The sequence below is a fragment of the Haemorhous mexicanus genome, chromosome 12, assembly GCF_027477595.1.
Source record: "Haemorhous mexicanus isolate bHaeMex1 chromosome 12, bHaeMex1.pri, whole genome shotgun sequence".
Lineage (NCBI taxonomy): Eukaryota > Metazoa > Chordata > Aves > Passeriformes > Fringillidae > Haemorhous > Haemorhous mexicanus.
In genome coordinates this window covers 15160720-15180131 of record NC_082352.1, presented here as the reverse complement: position 1 = coordinate 15180131, position 19412 = coordinate 15160720, and the positions used below count along the sequence as shown (strand labels likewise).

At 51.4% G+C, this 19412-nt stretch overlaps 1 protein-coding gene and 2 non-coding genes across 4 annotated transcripts in view; 2 read left to right on the top strand and 1 right to left on the bottom strand.

Moving 5' to 3' along the window:
- Positions 1-3187: 3187 nt before the first annotated feature.
- VAC14 (VAC14 component of PIKFYVE complex) overlaps positions 3188-19412 on the top strand; it is a 59223-nt gene continuing 42998 nt past the window's right edge. Inside the window, exons 1-11 of one of the 2 annotated variants that reach the window (XM_059857230.1) lie at positions 3196-3332; positions 5236-5294; positions 6569-6719; positions 7325-7492; positions 8190-8252; positions 9219-9326; positions 10101-10210; positions 11174-11280; positions 12277-12411; positions 12680-12832; positions 14887-14941. In XM_059857230.1, the coding sequence (XP_059713213.1) occupies positions 5281-5294; positions 6569-6719; positions 7325-7492; positions 8190-8252; positions 9219-9326; positions 10101-10210; positions 11174-11280; positions 12277-12411; positions 12680-12832; positions 14887-14941 (1064 nt within the window). In that variant the 5' untranslated portion in view covers positions 3196-3332; positions 5236-5280. Of the gene's footprint in view, positions 3333-5235; positions 5295-6568; positions 6720-7324; positions 7493-8189; positions 8253-9218; positions 9327-10100; positions 10211-11173; positions 11281-12276; positions 12412-12679; positions 12833-14886; positions 14942-19412 lie in introns of both variants that reach the window. The other variant, XM_059857229.1, reaches the window with a different exon arrangement.
- Positions 5677-5747, bottom strand: TRNAG-GCC (transfer RNA glycine (anticodon GCC)). Its single transcript has one exon. It is a non-coding gene; the product is annotated as a tRNA-Gly (tRNA).
- Positions 13846-13916, top strand: TRNAG-GCC (transfer RNA glycine (anticodon GCC)). Its single transcript has one exon. It is a non-coding gene; the product is annotated as a tRNA-Gly (tRNA).

Genomic DNA, 19412 nt, shown 5'->3' with positions numbered 1-19412 from the left:
AGGCTCAGGTCCAGCAAAGCCAATTGAGGGGGAGATGGGGTGATTAAAAGCTGAACACTGATTCAGCATTCCCATTTCCAAAAGCCTAAATTGGTTCTAAAAAATAGGAATACAGAGAAACAGGCAAGTGGCCAACAAGTGGCTCCAGAGGAAATTAATTCCTCGCAGAGTTCACTGGAATGTGCTTCTTTCTCTGTTATTGAAAAATATATGCATTGTTCTAGCCTAAAAATTAGATTTCCCCTTTAGGTTGTAATTAAACCCTAATGCAATTTGGCAGAAGATAAGCGGGACCTCCAAGCAGAGCTAACAGCCCTGCTCTTTCTTCTCCACCTCCCTCCACCTGCTTTTGGCAACTTTCCTGTGCATTCCAGGGTCTGCTCATGAAGGTGCTGTGCATCAAGAAGGGGCACACAAAAAACCTATTGGAATTTTATAAGATCCAGCTGGAAATGGGTCTGCAGGTGGGAGAGCAGGTCACTGTGGCTGAGCAATCCTGAATGTCCTCCCCACTCTTCCCGAGTCAGTTTGTAAAGTAAGTGAGGGTGGTTTTAAGCATGAGACTGTTTTTTAACCTGTAAGCAAAATGTCGGAGTGCTTGGCATGAGATGGTCTGTGAGGCAGTAGTTGCTGTTAGATAGAGCAGAGCAGAAAAATGAGGATGATAATTTAGCCTGTCTAAATCACTGTAAAGACAGGGCAACATTAGGTAGCCAACTGGAAGTGTTTGAGATGTGCTACAGCTGAGCTGGGGCTTTCCAAGGACAGTGGCTTAGATGAAGTTGTTTCTGTGCCAGCAAGTCAGCAGTCATGATTTCCTCCCTTTTTCTGTAAAATGAGATGATCCTGGGTAATTCCCTGGGGTGTATTAAGCTATTTTTGCTAAGGGAGTGGTTAGAGCCCTCATCCAAGAGAAGCCCTGTTGCTCTGCCCTGGGACCTCTGTAGTGGAACTCTGACCTGGCCTTCCCCAGCCTTTTAGTGACTGAATTGGAACAAGGGAAGTCAGCTTTCTGCCCTAATAAGCAAATCCTTTTTAAATGTCCTTGGAAATAATCTTTACTGATGGCAGTGTTGATTTATTTTTGCCTTCTTGCTTTTGTACTGTTTTCATGCTGTGCTTCTGCTTGTTGCATATGTCTCATATCACTGCAGCCAGGGGATTTGCCATGTCTCATCTGGTGCCTCATTATTTACCTGCTGTACTGCATGATTCAATTAAGTGGAATGATTTTAAAGTGTTATTCTTGAACACTCTGCCTCTTTGAAGCAGATTCCTCTTGTGAATGGCCCTAAATCAACTGGGGGGGTGGGGGGGGCTTTGTGTTGGGGTACAGGAGCACCTGCCAGGGAAAACACAGTGGGTGTTTTGCTGCATTGCTTGCCCAGTGGGAAATGGGTTAGTGCCAGCTGAAATTATTTCTGTGCCTCTCCTGCAGCCGCATAGAACTGAAGCCAAAAGCCTGACCTTCACTGTCAGTGGGGAGGAGCATCTGCCTTGGGTGAGGGTCCTGTGCCCAGGCCTTCATAATGTAGAGAGGACCCTGTGCTGTGCTTCAAGAGGCACCTGCTGGGTGATGCAGAGAAACTCCCTCTGGTCCTTTGTAACAATGGCATTGTACCTGTCCATGTGAGCACCTGCTCTGGGACAGGTCCTGGTCTGGGAACCAGTGATTGTCCCATGAAAGAAAGGTCCCCCAAAATATGGCAGACTTGGGAACAGGTCTCACAAATTCTTTTTAAGCAAATGACTGACTTCTGTTCTCCAGGAAGGGAGTTCTTCTTGCAAATACGATTTTCTGACCAGTCTGTCCTCTTCAGCTAAACACAACACAGGAAAGGGGGTGGGGATTTTCTGACCTATCTCTCAAGTCACATTTTGTTCTTGTGGGCATGTGTGATGTCCCAGTTTCATTAAGACTGTATTTGATCTGTGTTTATTTTGACGACTTTTGTGGGGAAAGTAAATTCATTAACCATGAAGTGTGGTTATCCAGAGAGGGAAACATGTACCCTGCTCTCGACTTGGCCAAGCAGCAGCCAAATATTAGACATGGTTTTCTTCCTTGGCCTTTCTGTCTCCCAAGCTTTTCTTAAGGAATCTTTGCAGGGTTTCCTCCTAGGAAGTTGTAGGAAGCATTTTGTTCTTCTAGACATGGTATGTTTCGTTGTGGGGGATTATCACCACATCAGTGGACTCTCTGAGGTGTTTGCTGCATGTGGGAAGGTACCAGCCTGAACACAGGCAGCCCTTGAACCCATAGCCTGCCAGCAGGAGCCAAAATCCCTCTTTGGCTCAGCTTTCCACGTGGCAGGAGCTGGCTGGAAGCAGATAGAGTGAGAGTTGGGCATTGGCCCTGCAGAAAAGGCTCCATGGTATGGAAGTGTCATCTTTTGTTCCTACCTTTCTCTATCAAACCTCAGATAAATCCACAATGAGGTGCAGATTCTTGGCACAGCTGCTAACCACATCAGTCTCTTTGCTGTCAATCCTGCCCTTGCCAGTAATTCCTGTTTAGTCTGGACGCTCTGCTTCTCCCTAGGTACAATATCTCCATGCTGGATGTGCCAAGGACGCCACAGGGAGCTTGAAATTAGATGTCCTGGTCACCTTCAAAAGGCACCCTGTGAAGTGTGAGGAGGCCAGATGTGCTGGCACAAGAGGGGGAATCCTTTGGGCAGGAGATGTTTAGACAGGCACAATCGGTCTGCACCACAAGCTGAAGTGGTGCAGCCTGCACCAATACCCACACGCCCTGAGGCTCAACCCTCACCTGCTGAGGAACACCAGGGCATTCGATCCAAGTATTTCACTGGCACTTGAGGGGAATTTTTAATAGGTATAGCTGGGGACACTTACTAACATCTACCGGTGTGTCTGTGTGGGTGCATGTGGGAATTTAATTTATACACTTAATAGATAATTGAGTGACTGTTACGGTTACAGCAAAGTCTGTTGAATCACTTTGTAAATGTTAAATTAATCAAGGATTAAGTGCTGCTAAATCCTTTTAGACATCAGCCTGTGGCCAGGACCGGGACTGTGCCCCCTCGGGCCGTCCGACCGAAGGCGTCTCTCCCTAATGACGCTCCTGTTAATGAGCCGCGGTTAATGAGCCGGCGTGCAGCGTGTCTCCGCGCCGCGCGGGGGCGCTGTGCGGCGGGCCGGGGTCACGTGCGCGCGCCTGCCGGGCGGGGTCACGTGGCCGCCGGTGGCGGCGGCGGGGCCATGAACGCGGAGCGGGACCTGTCGCCGCTGACGCCCGGCGTGGTGCGGGCACTCACTGACAAACTCTACGAGAAGAGGAAGGTGGCGGCCCTGGAGATAGAGAAGTGAGCGGCGGGAGCCTCCGGGAACCGGGAGGGCAGCGGGAATGAGGGCGGTGCCGGTGGGGGCGGCCCCGGTGGTGGGTCAGGGAGCCCGTCCCCGTGCCGCGGGGAGATGTGTTGCGGTGCTGGGGCTCCCTGCGGCCCCGGCGTGGCGGGAGCCGGCCTGTGATGCTTGGGTGGGTCCAGCCGTACACCGGGAGGGAGCGGCCCGGCTGCCCGGTGGGATCTGGGCACTGCGGGGATGGCGGTCACCCCGGGGTACCGGGGCTGGCACCCTGCGGGCCCGGCAATCCCGGGAAGGTGCTAAGGTGACGCGGTGACCCTGTCGGGGACAGCGCCGTGGGCGGTGCTCGGGCAGCAGGATCTCTCCCCGAGCTGCTCCCTGTCTCCCAGCCCCATCCCACCGGGCACCGAAGCTTATCCCGAGTGTGCCAGCTCCAGGGTGCCAGTGAGGACCCGTTGGCTCCGGGCGCGTTTCAGGAGCCCCTGGCAGAAGGCTCGTTCTGACCGTGGGTGCCCGGTGCACAGCCCTGTGCGAGGTGAATACGTGAGTGGCATCCCTGTAGGAATTCCTTGGAAATGTACTGCTTTGCTCTGCTGCGACATGTCCGGAGTGCTGGTGCCTCTCCTCCGAGGGCTCACCCAAACTTGTCCCGTGCTGGACCCTGGCTAGAGAGATGGGAAAGGTCGCTGTCACCCCTGGCTATCGGGTGTTGCCCTTGGTTCTTCCTGTAGCACTGCTGTTCCAGCAGATCTGGGGCCTTCCTTTTGGATCATGCCAGGCAAAGGTCTGAAGGCACCTTCTGTGTGGCCGTGCCCCTCTGGTGTTGCTTGTACGTGTTCCCTGCCTGTCTTTTCACCCTCACTGTGCTGGTCTGGGTGATGTGCTTGGCCACAGCTTTCCCTGGGAAGGACTGTGTCCTCCCTGGGCACTGCCTGAGAGCTCAGCTCCTGCAGGAGATCTGAAATGTCGCCTCAGGGAGCAGCCCAGCACAGGGCTGGTGGGGATGGTCCAGACTGGTGGGTGAGTTTTGGATGGAAGATGTGGCCATGGTGAGCCTGCAAGGGGAGCAGTTGGTGACGTGGGGATGGAGTTGCTGTGTTGAGAGTTCAGTGGGCGATGTGGTGTGGGGACTGCCTGGGTGCTGTGTGAGAGGTCAGCAGAGAAAAATGGCACCTGGGACAAGGGTGAGTGTGTGCTTGTTCAAACCCAACCCAGCGAGCCCCTTCTGCTGTTTGATGTGTTTAGTTTTCTCTCATTTTTTCTCTTTGTTATAGGAATGATTTATTGTGGGTGGATTGCAGTGTTGCAGGGTGGGATTCTTGCAGTGTCCTCATAACTCCAGCCTCAGGAGTACTTGAGTAACTTCTTTGCTGCCTTGTGAGGGGTGATACTCTGTGCCTTATCCAAGCAGCTCTGCTCCAGCTTACTCTGCCCTAGGATTAAGGGTTTATGCTGGCCTTACACCAACCAAAGTCTGCCTTGGGGTCAGGCAGTTCATCTGATCAAGCTGGAAGTACAACTTGGTAAGAGTGTGAGGAGGAAGAAGGCAAGGGCCAACCTTTTCTACAGATGACGCAGGTTTGGTTCATCTAAAACCCATCACAGAATGGCCCCAGCAGCATCACTTCCTTGTCCATGGCATCAAGCCAGGAGGGATTTGCTCCCTCTTTACTCAGGAACCACCTCCTCCTTCAGCTGATAATGCAGGAACAGCTCCTGGTGCTTGCAGGTTCCAATGCTGCAGTTATTGCCTCATTAATTAAATCTTGAGTCCTTTAAACTCATGAAGGAAGTCTGTAAACTTACTCCTGTTGAAACAAAGCTGCATCTGTAAAATGTAGGTAGTAAAGTGATCACCCCAATGGTCTCTCATGCTCAAACTCAGTGTGTTTCTCTTCTTAGAGCAGGACTGGAAATTGGAGCCATTATCCCTAAAGCAGTCTGTGGATGTGGATCAGGCTGTAAGTGTTGGAGAACTTGGCTTTGGACTAGGGAGAGTGAGGGAGGGAGGGACTGCCTAGTATCCCCAGGGCAAAAGGGAGCAGCTGCTTTGCACAGCTTGAGATGAGAGCAGAGCTGGTGTTTGTAATTTTGGGGAGGAAAAGTTCATAAACATCTTCTGTAATGGTTTTCCTGGATTATAAAATGCGAGACTGGTCAGTGGCATCTGTTTAGGAGTGGGAGATTCATATAGTGCCAAAGAAACCCTCTGTGGAGTTAGGCAGTGAAAGCTTTTGCACCTTTTTTGGCAGTTAAAGTAAAGATGATTATTTAGGCGAGTTTTTGAGGTGCCTAAGTCTGCATTATGGATAGAAATGCAAGGAAAAAGGAGGAAAAGAGCACTGCATTGGCCGGGAATCGAACCCGGGCCTCCCGCGTGGCAGGCGAGAATTCTACCACTGAACCACCAATGCTCCTGCTGCCTGCACCCCTGCCTGCACCCCTGCCTGCACTGCTGCCTGCGCCTCCCTACCTGGCCAAGAGCTCTGCCAACAGGAAACTGAGGCTGAAGGGCTGGCTGGGCAAGCTGGGACTTGGAAGCAGTTCTGTAGGCAGGAGCAGAGGTAAGGGTTTCTTCATCCACAGCTGATGTGTTAATTGTCTCTGGATAATGAGCTGCAAGTTCCTAGGGAGAGGCAGGTATTATACATGGAAACTGTGTTGGCTTTTTGTTAAATATTGGGTTGTTTAAGAATATATTGAAATATACTGTTAGTAGTAAAGTTATATATATAGGCTGTTAACTGAAGCACTGTATGGGTGGCTGGAAGGGTTCAAAACCATGGCACTGTGTGTAGGCCTGGTGGGCAGCGATTCACTGCCAAGTCACCAGCTGGGTGCATGCTGAGCCCCCATCCTGTGTCATGCTGGGGGTAAATGATCCTGATAACCTGCCATGTTGGAGAGGGTGTTTGAAGACCTGGTAACTTCTCTGCAAGCACACAGCTGCACTGGGTTGGCCGTTGAGAGCACATCATGGGCTGAGATTTTATGAACAGTGTTGGAGGCTGCAGGCTGGAGCAGCAGGAGGGCAGGGAGCTGCTGGTAGATATGAGTGGAGAAGGAGGGGAGAGCTCTGGTTTCACTTTTGGGTTCCTTAAGGATTCCCCATTTCAGTACTGCTTTTCCTGGTGCTTGTTTTGGCTGAAAGTCCCTGTGTCTGTCACCAAGCCTCTCAATGTTTGTATTAGCCAGAACCTAAATCTCCCTTTGTGCTTCCCCATCCTCTCCCCAGGCTGGTGCGAGAGTTTGTGGCTCAGAACAACACATCCCAGATCAAACACGTGATCCAGATCCTGTCCCAGGAGTTTGCGCTCTCCCAGCACCCCCACAGCCGGAAAGGAGGACTCATTGGCCTCGCTGCTTGCTCCATTGCCCTGGGCAAGGTAGGTATGGTGGGGGTTTTGGTTTGTGCAGGTTGTGGTGAGAGAACAGCTGCTCCTCTTGGGTCAGTGTGATAGGGCCCTGCAGGTCCCTCCCTGCTTTGCAGCCTACAACTGCCTTGTGTTGGAGTTACCCCAGCACACCCGGCCACACACCCTCTGGGTCCTGGAGCACTCTCTGGCCTGGGTTACATCTTGGCAGCTACCTAGGCATAACTAAAGGGCTTCTGTCCCTCTTTAGTTTCCAGCAGTAGGACTAGACTCAGCAGGCTGAGTGCTAGTTTGTGTTAAAAGAGCTTACAAGAGTTGCAGCCCTTCCATCTCCTGCTGTGCACTGCTGACACTGGCCCACACAGAGATCCATCTCTGGCTCCCTCTGTCCTGCAGGCAGGTGATGAGGCAGATGCCCAGAAAACCTGATTGCTCGCACTGTACCTGAATAACAAAATTCAGTAATAAAATTCAAAATTCATTGATAAATCCTGCCCAGCATAGGTGCACTAAAGCCATCACAGGCCTGAGTATTTGCAGTATGTTCCAGGGCAGCACCATCTCTTCCCCCTCCTTGTGGCATGGTCCTTAGCTAAGCAGTCTCCTTGTGCCCCCAGGACTCTGGCCTGTACCTGAAGGAGCTGATCGAGCCGGTGCTGACATGTTTCAATGATGCTGACAGTCGACTGCGGTACTACGCCTGCGAGGCTCTCTACAACATTGTCAAGGTGGCTAGGGGCTCTGTCCTCCCACACTTCAACGTGCTCTTTGATGGCCTCAGCAAGGTAAGAAGCTTCATCTGAACCTCCATGTGCTTTTTGAGGACTAGTCGTCATCATCACCAAGTCAAACCAAGTTGTCCAAGGTTTCCTTTCCAAGCAAACTGGTTTACTTTGACCCAGACAGGTCTGAAGGACAGAATCACAGAATATTCTGAGTTGGAAGGGACCCACAAGGATCAGCAAAATGAGCAGTTTCTACACAGTAGCCACTGATACTGTGGGTATGAAGTTGACTGTAAGATACCTTGTTGTCTGTCCTCACCTCCAGGATGTATTCTGCTCCTTGTTGAATGGTTTTAGAAAATGAGCCTGAGAGAGCTGCTGCAGGCAAGATGGCTCTGCAGCACTTTGGCTTTGTTGGGTCTGTTGTGTCAAAACTTTGTCTGTGTGTGTCTGCCTTTGCAGATTTTCATGGTAACCTGCATTTCTCTGTTCTTGGAGAGTGTGACTGCTGGGCCATGAAAACCTGCATAGCTTGGGGAGGTGATGCGTGCTTGGTCTCCCCCTTAGGGGAGAAGTCTCTCAGGAGAATTTTTTGGAGCCTAATAAGAAGTTGGAGATAAAGGGACTTCTCTATGTCTCTCCTTGTATTGTCAAAGGAGAGTAACAGTCCTGTGAGCCTACTGGGAGCTGTGCTGCAGAGCAGGGGGCAGGCCTGGGACCCACCATTGCAATGTTTCTTTGTTTCTGTCTTTCACAGCTGGCTGCTGATCCTGACCCAAATGTCAAAAGTGGCTCCGAGCTCCTTGATCGGCTCCTCAAGGTATTCTTGCTCTCCAAGAGTCCTTGGTGCAAGCTGGTGCCCTGTCCTGGCTGGGAACATGTCAGTCCCCAAGGCTGCAGCTGCTAAAGCCATCCCACCTCAGTCCTGTGGCTGCTGTAAAAACATTTTTTTCTCTCACTGACTGCTGCCTCTTTGATCAAGGCTCTCGTGGCCTTCTCAGGCAGCTGGGTGGATGGGCTGGTGAGTTAACATAGTGCCATGTGTGCATTCAGCTCGTGGGAGCTGGTGGAAGCAAGGTTTGAATCTGAGGGTTGCAGTGCTGTGCCAGGCAGCAGGAGGGCTGTTCCTCTGCTCTCCATCCCTTGCCTAAGGGAGTCATGATGTGAGTGGAGCTTCTGTTACTACTTCAGGCTGTGGGCTTGGTTCCCGTTCCTGTTCTGCCTGCTGATGGGCTTTTACTGCCATAGACTTCCCAGTTCCTTTTCTGCTGCTGTTCAGAGGCGAGCAGCTTCCTGCCAGGTCCTGCCCTTGCTACTTGTTATCAGGCCAGTCTGCTGCTGCAAACCTTCCTGTTGGGAGATCTGTTCCACTGCACCAAGCCAGGGACTCGGCCATGCAGCAAAATCTACCAAGCGTGTGGAAGGAGCTGTAAAGGGAAGTCAGGGGACTCTCCCACCCCATCCACGTGGCTGCATCAGAAGTGCTTGCTCATGTGTGCAGCACAGCACTGAGGCATGAATTAGAGAAGCTTCCCATCTTCCTGTTCAGCCAGGCTGGCACACAGCAGGGAGGAGCATCCCTGTCTGGGTCGTGCTCAGCATTAGCCTCTGCCTGAGGGTGTTGCCAGCTCATTGCCTGGGTAAACTGCGTGATTCCTTCTCCCTAGGTCTCCTGACCTGCAGACTCATGCTTGTCATCTTTTTCCTGTCACATGGCTTAAAAAGACTGGGTTAAGGTTGCTGCATGCTGGCAGTCATTCTAACACCCTGTGCTTGGGCTCTGCAGGATATCGTGACAGAGAGCAACCAATTTGACCTGGTAGGCTTCATCCCACTGCTGCGTGAGAGGATTTACTCCAACAACCAGTACGCCCGCCAGTTCATCATATCCTGGGTAGGTACACAGGGTGCTGTGTGTGCCTGCCACTCTGAACTCCATCAGCTTCCCATGTCCAGGCAAACTGCAGATATCCCCAGCGAAGTGTGGGCTCAGGCTCCTGGATTTATTTGGGCAGGTTTTTAATTCAGCAGAGTTTTTTACCTGCTTCTTTAAAAGGCCTGTTCCCTGTCACCTTGTTGTTGCAGTGGCAGGGACACAGCAGTGCACTTCTGCCAGCCTGTTCAGGACATGGCACACCAAGTTAGAAAGTACACTACAAATGTTGTTTGTATAAATGGACATACTGTGCTCTAGAGGTTACAGTCTCCCAAGGGATAGTGCTAGGCTGCTTTCCATCATGCAGAGGTGATGGAGAGATGTTGCTCTCCAGCAGGCAAGGGACCTCCACTTGCTCTCTTCTTTCTGTGCAAAGCAGGAGTTCTTGGTGCTTGGCTGAAGTCTGGGGAGATGTGTTCCCCTGTGTTCCCCCTCTCAGTGATACTCTTGCCACCCCAGATCTGCCTGGATGTGTCTTGGCAGTCATTCCTAATCCCTGCTTTGTGTAGCAGAGCTGTGAATGGAAATGTAGTACTGCTGCAGGCTGGTTGCTTGCTTGCTGTTCTAGCTCTCCTGCTTCCCAAGATGGGCAACTCCACAGTGTCCTCTTTTCCTTCCCCCTATCCCATACAGCTCAACTCTGAATTCCTCAGTATCCTGGCAGATTTGGGCTGGTGATGTTAGCCAGCATCTTGAAAACTCTCCTCTTCTTTTGTATTCTTCCTGATCTAGATCCTGGTCTTAGAGTCCGTGCCTGATATCAACCTCTTGGATTACCTTCCAGAAATCCTAGATGGACTCTTCCAGATCCTGGGAGACAACAGCAAGGAGATACGGAAAATGTGAGTGTGGAGGCTTTCTGGTTGCAAGGACTGTGTCATGTTTGCTATTCACCCATCACATTTTCTATTGATCTTCAACTCTTGTGTGTAACTGCAGTGAAGCTCCACGTGTGGTGGGAGACAAATTGGCTTGGGCAGTAGATCAAAGTGTCTTTAGCAAGGGTCTCCCCTGTCCCGTGGTTGTGGAGGATACCATACTCTGTACGGGGGGACAGACTGTTTTAGCTTGGTTGAGTTGTTGCTTTCCCAGCACCTGACTTAGATCCACAGAGGCTCATGTGTGGTTCTGGGATGGGCACGAGCTCTCTGAAGAAATTTGCAGCATGAGAAACTTTCTTGGCAAGGCAGTGCTCTAGCCCAGCATCTCCTGGCTGGAGAAAAGGAAGGATTGGGAGCTTGCTCCACAGATACACTGCTGGTCCCAAGACAGAGGCATTTTGAAGTGCAGGAATGTCTGCGTGTTCTCTTGGAAGTCAAAGGATCTTGGCATTTTGTGCTGGGAGAGAGTGGCTGGACTGGTTTTGTAAGGCATAAGTAAGTGGTGAGACTGGCCTGGGTCTGTCCTGCTGCAGTGCCTTTCTGGATTCTCCCTATCTCTTTTTTCTCAGCATCCACATGTCAAGGAACAAGCACTGAAAGCTTTGGGTACCACCTGCTCCACTGCTCCTCTTTCCAGGCACCTCCATATCCACAGAACCTGGGTGGCTTTGGGGGAGTTGTGGAAGCTGTGGGGGGCTCTGTGCTGCCATCACCTCTGCCCTTGCACCTGTGTGCAATCTCTGCTGTGGGGCAGGGTGAGTTTGTCAGCCTCGTCTTTCCTGCCCCTCCCTCTGTGCAAAGACACTTCTGCCATGCCACCAACATCCATCCATGTGCACCTGGAGAAGACAGTTTCCATAAGCTCTCCCTAACTGCTCTGTCTAAGGTGATCGAGCACTGACCAGCTCCTCTGCCTCTCCACAGGTGTGAGGTGGCTCTTGGGGAATTCCTCAAGGAGATCAAGAAGAATCCCTCCAGTGTGAAGTTTGCAGAAATGGCCAATATCCTGGTGATCCACTGCCAGGCAGCAGGTGAGTGCACAGGACCAGGCAGTAGCACCAGCCTCCTGGTTTGTGGTGCCGACTGTAGATTCAGGCCAGGAGTTTTCTAGCAGGCTATTTACCAGCTTAGCTGCTCACCTTTTTTTTTGCCACTGATCATGGAAATCCTGCTGAAAGGAGGGAACAGGCAGCTCTCCTGTAGTTGGCACAACTGCTTTTGTACTGCAGATTCCCCAGCCACAACGCAGGTCTGGCATCCTCCAAAATGGAGTGGCCTAAAAAATATTTGGCACCTCTGGATATCCAGCACTTCTGGGAGGATCTCTTCAAGGTCTTAGTGTAACCTCTGGTGGCACGTGGTGCATAGATCAGAGTGTTAAGGATGTGTGGGCTCTGTGCCAGTGCTGCACTACAGCTCCCTTGGGTCTCCTGTATAGGCAGAGGGTTGCAGCTGCAGCTGGATGTGTTTCCTGAGAAGGATCTTGTTCCCAAGTTTTGCCCATTGTGCTCTTTAAATGTTGCTGAATGGGAGTGGGTTTCCTGGGAGATAGAAAAGTATAGATAGACTTAGATTGATTGCTCTTGATTAAACTAATTCCCAATGAATTTACACTGTTTAAGCTTAAAATCTGGCCTTGCATCAACAGAGTGCCATGGCAGTGGTGCCTTTTCCAGAATTTAGGGAAGTTGTTAAAACCCCACCTCTAGGAATGATGCTAGACCCAGACACAGAGCTGCAGTGGTGTGACTGAAGAAATATCTTTATGCATTGGGAAGCTTGACAGAGTACTTGTAAATGAGGAAACCTGCATTATGGGTTGAACTGGGTTAACTGAAACCCAATGAATGTGTTTCATCTCAAGCTCACTGGAAGTTCAGGTCTCACTGATCTCCTGTGGGACTAAATTGTCTCAGATGAGCTTCTCTTGGAGTGGAATAGAGGCAGCTCCTTGCTTCCAGGTGGTCCTCGGCCTGTGGAGCCAGTGCTGCCCTTTCCCTCACCTTTGCTTGTCTTGTGTCTTCCAGATGACCTGATCCAGCTGACAGCCATGTGCTGGATGCGGGAGTTCATCCAGCTGGCTGGCCGGGTGATGCTGCCTTACTCCTCAGGGATCCTGACTGCCGTCCTGCCATGTCTGTCCTATGATGATCGCAAGAAGAGTATCCTTGTAGCTCAGAGCTGCTCCCATTCCATTCCTGCTGCAGCAACCCACAGGGAGTGCCTGTTCCAGTGCCTGTTTCCTGCCCTTGGGGTGCAGGTCCAGGAAGAGTTCTCCCACCAAATGCTAACACCCACACTGGCCCTTTGGATGTGAGGGGGCTTGCAGTAGCTGGGCTGGGGCAGCTCTGAGGGGGCTGCAGTGGCTTCTCCATGGCCGGCACCTGCCCATGTGTGGGACTGCATGTTCCTTACACTGCCTTCACTCAGACATCAAGGAGGTGGCAAACGTGTGCAACCAGAGCCTGATGAAGCTGGTCATCCCAGAGGATGATGAAATGGATGAGACCAAGCCATCAGTGACTATACCAGTGGAGCCCACGTCAGAGGAGTCCCTCTCCAGGCCAGAGGCAGTGACCACCGGTGAGTCCCAGTTGGTCTGGGCCAGTAGAGGTGTAAGGAAGGTCAAGGGAATGTTCTCAAGAGAAGTTCTTGAGTTGGTTTGGTGTCCTGAAGCAGCTCAGAGTACATGGGAGCTCTGTGCTTTATTTGGAAATATGTTGCACAGATGATCCTCTGGTGAGACAGACACACTTGTTGCAGGCTGCATGAGAGGTTCATTGTTCTGACCTGGAGCCCAAGTGGTGCTGCATTCTGCATGCCCTGGTGAGCATCCCCATCCTCTCACCGTGCTCCCCTTCAACTTAGTCGTCAAGTTGACCTGAAAAAGATAATTTCTAGTTTGGGAGGAGGCATCATCACCCAGAGAAGAGCTCAGAGAGCTGTGTTAGTCCTGGGAGAGCATCAGCACGTTCATGGAGGATGTGTGTGGTGGGGAAGGGTAGAGAACAGAAAGGAGAAGAATTTTGGATCCTTTCCAGATTCATGGTGCTCTCCAGACCATCTTCCAGGTATTGTTCCAGTCCTAAAATTTCCAGAACATAAAAGGTGAAAGTTTGCAAATGGGATGGGGGACCTGAAGGAGGGTTCAAGAGGAAGAAACTAGGTGGTGCCCATGAATCAATGCTTGGGAACAGCAGTGGTGTTAGTCCCCCTCCAACATTCCTGGGATGCTCTTGTCCTGGCATGGTAAAGATTTCTTCTGGCACAACACATCTTTGTTGTCCAGGTGTGTGAAATAACTAATAATGTTTAAATCACAAGGGCTCATCTGAGTTCTTCTAAAGCTGCACCTTCAGCCCAGTACTCTCCTGTAACACACACACCAGTGGCTTTTGAAAAATCCTGCCGTGAGAGGGAGCAGGAGGATGGGATGAAGACTGGAGGATTTCCTTGTCTGACAGCAGAAGTGGAAGGCAGGGAAGCTGGGAGCTGCTGGGGAAGCTGCCAGGGCAGGGTGTGGTAACAGTGGCAGCGTGGGTAGCAGTTGGGATGGCTGGACCAGCCTGCAGGCACAGGGAGCAGGTTGCAGGGCAGCATTGGTGGTTCAGTGGTAGAATTCTCGCCTGCCACGCGGGAGGCCCGGGTTCGATTCCCGGCCAATGCAACATGCTTTTTCCTCCTTTTTTTTTTGGTTTTTATCTGTAATGTCGACCCAGGCACCTCAAAATATCAGTCTAAATAAGCATCTTAGTCTTCAATAAAGGTTCAAAAGCTTTCATTACCTACCTCTGTACAGGTTTTTTTTTTTATTAGAAGAGATATAGCAGAAAAATTTATTGCTGTGGCACAGCAGTATTGTATCTCTTGTATTAAAATCTATCACAGAAGAGCTTTAAAATATCAACAGAAAGCTAAATTGCCTTATTCTCAGCCCCTCTGGTGTCAAATTGCACCTTGAAGCAGTCAAGATCAGATAAAATTCTGATGCCTTTCTATGAGACACTCAGCTCTGTTCCCTGGGTGCGCTGATGTGGCGATGTTGCTTGTGTGAGTAGAGGCTGTTGGCACAAGGGGGCACAAAGAGTCAAGTTCATCTTGTAATGCTTTGTCACCGTGCTTGTGAGACCCAGTTTTAGCATGGAGCAGAGGTTGGAAAGCTGTTTGAGTCACTTGGCTTTGACCTGGAGTCAGGCTATGGCCAAGTGGAGATGTCCTGAGTTGGATTCTGTCTTCACTGTGCATGTGGTATATTTAGGAGTTGAAATCAAGAGAGTCAAAGGCAGCTCTGCAGTTCTGAGCTACTTCTTTGAGAATGGTTGAAACCATCAGCAGGATGTGTCTGGGTCTCTCTTACAGAGAAAGTAACTAAGTTTGGGGCAGTGGTCTAAGATGTGCCCATCTGTATTTTTCTGGGTAAGTGCAGTTCTGTATCAGCTTCTCTGAGAGCAGAGAAGGGCTTGACAAGCAGAGTGAAATGCTCACTACAGGCAGAAGGGATCCCTTGGGTCCCTGGACCCTCAGACAATGACTGGTGATGTATTTGCAGAAGGTTATGCAGCTCTCCAGCCTCCCAGTCCTGCTGTCTACCTTCCCCATCACCCCACTAGCTGTGTCTCCTATTTTTCTGCCCCCAGGTTCTCTGGATGCATCCGGTGACTCCAGCAACAGTGGTGTCTTCACAGTTACCAGGTGGGATCTGTTTGTTGCTTCAGAGGGGCTTGAGAAGGGAAAGCTTCTCAGGGTACAGATAATCACTGACAGGGGGCTGGGCTGGACTGGGCGGCAGTTGGGGTCTCTTGGGTCCCAGTAGGGTGGATGACTGGGGATGCTCTAGGAGCTGACTGCTTCTCTCTGATGTATTTGCACCAAAATATCTTGACTGTATGATGAACTGAGGTGTTTTTTCCCTGAAGAGACTGACCCTGTTCCATGCTCCTGTCTTGGCAGCCTCCCACAGCCCAGGTCTGTGGGGCTGGACCTAGGGCTGCACAGCTCTTGGCTTCCTGCCAGCCTTTTGTGGCATTTGTCAGTCCTGCCCAGCACGATCTCTCCTGCAAACACCTTTCTTCCCATCCAGCTATCTGAACTGGGGGACAAATCCATCTGTTCTAATGGCTTTCCTTTCCTCCTGCTGCCTGCAGTTCCTTTACTCAGAGGTAGTGATTTCCAGCACTTTAATTGTGCTGATGCTTATTTTTATTTGTTGTTGTGATCCCCAAAATAGGACTGCCTTGCTTTAGCTGCATCCTACCAGCGTGATGCCCATCACAACACATCCCAGAGCAGTGCAAGCATCAGCTGTTCAAGTTGATGGTCTGTACTCTCTGTTCCTTTTTTGCATTTCTGTTCAGCCCAGCTACTTCTTGGTCTTAATGATGCCCTTATTTTTTTTTCTCTCTTGGAAGTACAGGTCATTTCATTGGCACCTAAATGTTGGTTTATGGTGGTTAAATTATTTTCTCTGGCTTTTTTGTGGTTGGTGTGTCCTGACCCTGCTCAACCCTTGAATTTTAGCAAGTGTAGAAGTGGATGTGCATAGGGCTGAAATAGGGAGCTGGGTGGAGAAAGAAAAAGAAGAGGCATTGAGTCAGGTGGACAAGTGATGGCCATGGCTCTGTGCTGAAGATCTTGTACATGAGGGAGAGAGGGAATGAAAATTGAAGAGGGTCAGAAGCAGGGAGAGCTGGGATGACTTGTCCCAGTGTCACTGAGAGCCGGAAGGAGAACAGCTGCTTGAGCTGAAATGTTCTGTCAGCAACTCAACCACCAGGGAAAACCATCTGGGGCAGAAGGCAAGACCCTCCATATCTTTAAGAGACCTGGTTTTGCCGAGGGACTTTTCCGTGAGCCCTCCTTTGCCCTTTTCAACAGGAGACTCCAGGCTTCACCGTGGGGTTTACCTGCCCTGTGTGACCTCTCTGCTGGTTCAGTGTTGGGACCTGAATCATTTTCACCGCTGCGTCTGTTGTGGGGGACTGACAGAGGATTGAGGAAGGGCTGTACACGGCTGACAGGAGCCCTGGCCATCTGCCTGGTGCTCCATGCATTGCTCAGGCTGTCTGGCTTGGCTGGGGCCAGAGGAAGGCGGGAGCTGGCACCCGTGGCCATCAGCAGCCATAATTCACACCACAGAGCGGCAGCTGCCGGCACGCTGAATGCCCACTGGGTGTCAAGGCAGGACTGCAGGAAGCCGTTGTGTTGCTGGGAAAAGCTGGAAAGCCTCAAACAGAGGAAGTTGCAGCTGCCTTTTAAGATGAAGTCACTCTGCTTCTGTTTTTGTTCTTTCCCCCCCCTCCCCCAGCGATCAAGTGAGGGAGCATGGCCGAGCGCCAGGCATGCAGCTCTCACGCCCCCTTCCCCTGCCCTCCCCAGCTGGCTGCAGAGGGACAGTCCTGCTGCAGCAGGGAAGGGAGGACCTTGGTCAATGGGGGACAGAGGAGATCGTGGCTTGGTGTCTGCAGAGGGCCATGTTCTGGGAAGTTGCCATCCAAGAAGATGACAAGGCCTGACTGCTCAACACATGGATGCTGGGCACATTCCTGTGGCCACAAACTGACACACGCAACCCCCTTTCTCCTAAAACATGTTTCAAAATTCTTCCCAAGTATTTGCCAGCTTTACTTGGGGGGAGTTTCCTGGTGGTATCCACTAGGAGATGGAGACTGTATCTGTGCCAAGACAGAATCTGGCTGCTTAGAGAGCTTGACTATGCAGGGCTGGAGGGGCTTTGGGTTTCCCCATCCAGATGGGGGCCCCCACTTCTAGTTTCTGCAAAAACTGTCACTGGAAGTGGAACAGTACCACATTTCAAAGGCACTGGATCCTTCTCATGGCCTGGCTGAGCATGCAGCTGCTGTGTTAGCTGGTGTGAGCCTGGATCAGGAAGGGGAGGTGGAAGCATGGCTGCTGGAACACAGCCTGGGCTTCCTTCCGTTGGTCTGAGCTGCCACAGGAGAAGATCCAGATGTCTGTCCTGCGTCAGTGGACTAAAACAGCTGGAAAGTGCTTTTTAGGCTCTTGTAACTGCATTGGTGTTTCAAAACAAAACCTGGACAGTTTGAGACAACTTCCTGATGGTGCTACTGGTCAGAGGGTCGGGCACAGCTGGAAGCTGTCAGTGTTAGGCTGTCTGCGTGATGGGACAAGGTTGATGGGATCACAGTCCCTCACCAAACTAGATAAGGGACATGAAATCTCCAAGAAGAGCCTTTGTGATATTTCCTGGGGCAAGGAAGTCTTCATGCCTTAGGTGGTGGTCAGCAACACATGGACATGTAAAGTTGTGTTTTGCTTTGCAGAAGGGGCAAGTGGCTGCCGTGTGGCTGAGCTGCCCAAGCCTGTAATTAAACCAGGCTTTTAAATATTGTAGTTAGTGCTGCCTACAAAGCTAAAATAGCTGCTGCTTGTCTCATGCTGGAAGTTGCTGTACCCCCATGCCCAGAGCCTGATGCACCTTGAAGGTGCATCTGGGGAGCTCATGGAGGTGGGAATACTTTGGTGGAGGATAGGAATGGTGTTGGGTGCTCTGCAGCACCCAGGGGATGGTTGGCTGAAAACAGCATGATGGCTTGCTTTGAACTAAGGCACCAAGCCTGCCTTGGAATTCCATTCTCCAGCAGCTTGTTTTACCTAGCTTTTAAGTCCAGGGTGGCTCTTACTGACCCTTGTCTCCAGCCTGGAGTGAGGAGATTGCTTTCCTTTGCTGCTTCCACTTCATGCTTGGGTGGGTGAGCTGGAGGGGAACCCCAGGCATACTGCCCCAGCCCTTGTCACAGTGATCTCCAGCTTGTTGGACTGTATGCCTCTGCCTAGACCTTGGCCTCATCGCTTCCCTGGGAGATCTTGTAAACTGCAGTAAGCAGAAAGAAGCCAAGAGCACTGAAATGAGAGCAGTGAAGGAAAAGAAAGTGACAGCTTGGGGGACCAATAGCAGAGAGGAGCTATTTACCTCCTGGCCACTGGCTTGAGCCCGTTGAGCAGTGCAGCTGCCAGCCTGTATGGGAGCTGCCCTTGTGACTTGGACCACAGTGAAAGAACCTGGATATTTCCACCCTTGGCAAGGCCATTTTGCTGGGCTTGCCTAAAGGCTAGATCCTGGCCTGGACCTTAAACTTGTCTCAAAATGGGGTCAGGAAAGCAGCTGGACCAGGCAGGAGGCCAGGAGAAAGATGACAGCTCAGACATTGGCAGAGAAAAGGTGACTGCTGAGGAGAGAGAAGGCAGAAGCCCTTAAAGAAAGGGGAGAAGTGAGAAAATGCGTTGATAAAGGACATGGAGTGAAAAACACTGCTGTGGGTTGAATGTAGTGGGAAAGAAAACTCAGTCCCCATGCTGAAGGGTGCTTTCTGAAATGGGGGGATGTGCTGTGGGATGGGTCTTCTGCCCCCCCACTGAGCTTGAGCAAAGACTCCCAGTATTCAGAGGTGAGAACCTGGCATAGCCCCCATCATTGCTCAATTTGCCCTAAAAGCTGTTCTCACTCACAGGCGAGCAGCGGGGGCGGTGCCAGGGCCAGGCTCATCCTCAGGAGGAGAATCTGGGGTAGTGGGTTAGATGGAAGTGATTGCATCTGACATCTGCCCTGCCGCAGATGCCGGCGCTGGGAGCGGCGTGGCAGGCCCAGGGGATCACATGAACGCAATGCCATTACTGCTGCTCCCTCTGCCTGGGGATTAGGGAGAGCCAGGCTGAGCTGCCAGCCCGGCTCTGGAGCTGCAGCAGCGCTCAGCTGCTGCCATACCCCCTGCAAAGGGGGATAGCCCATGACAGTCTGGTGCCACTCTATCCCAGAGGATTGGTGAGAGGTTTTTAGCCCAATTTCCCATGTTCATCAGACCTCTCTCCTTTCATGGTGGTGCCTGGGTTTTGTGCTGAGTAAAGGAACTGCTTCTCTACCAGCAACTCCCCTAAAAGGTTTATCTGAGCAGCTGTGGACAGAGGGTAGCTGGTGAGGAGCTTTTCCCAGCTGCAGTCCCTCCTAGTGGGAGCTGAGCCCAGCAGAGCCACAGGGCAGTGGTACACAGTGTGGCTGGGGGCTGCCTGGCTTCAGGTCAGCCTGAAGAAGGTGCTCCCAACCACCTCTGGGGTCCACTCAGGTGCGTTTTGGCTTGAGCCACCCAGGCTCTTCCCACGTATTGCATCACAAGCAGTGATGGAAAAA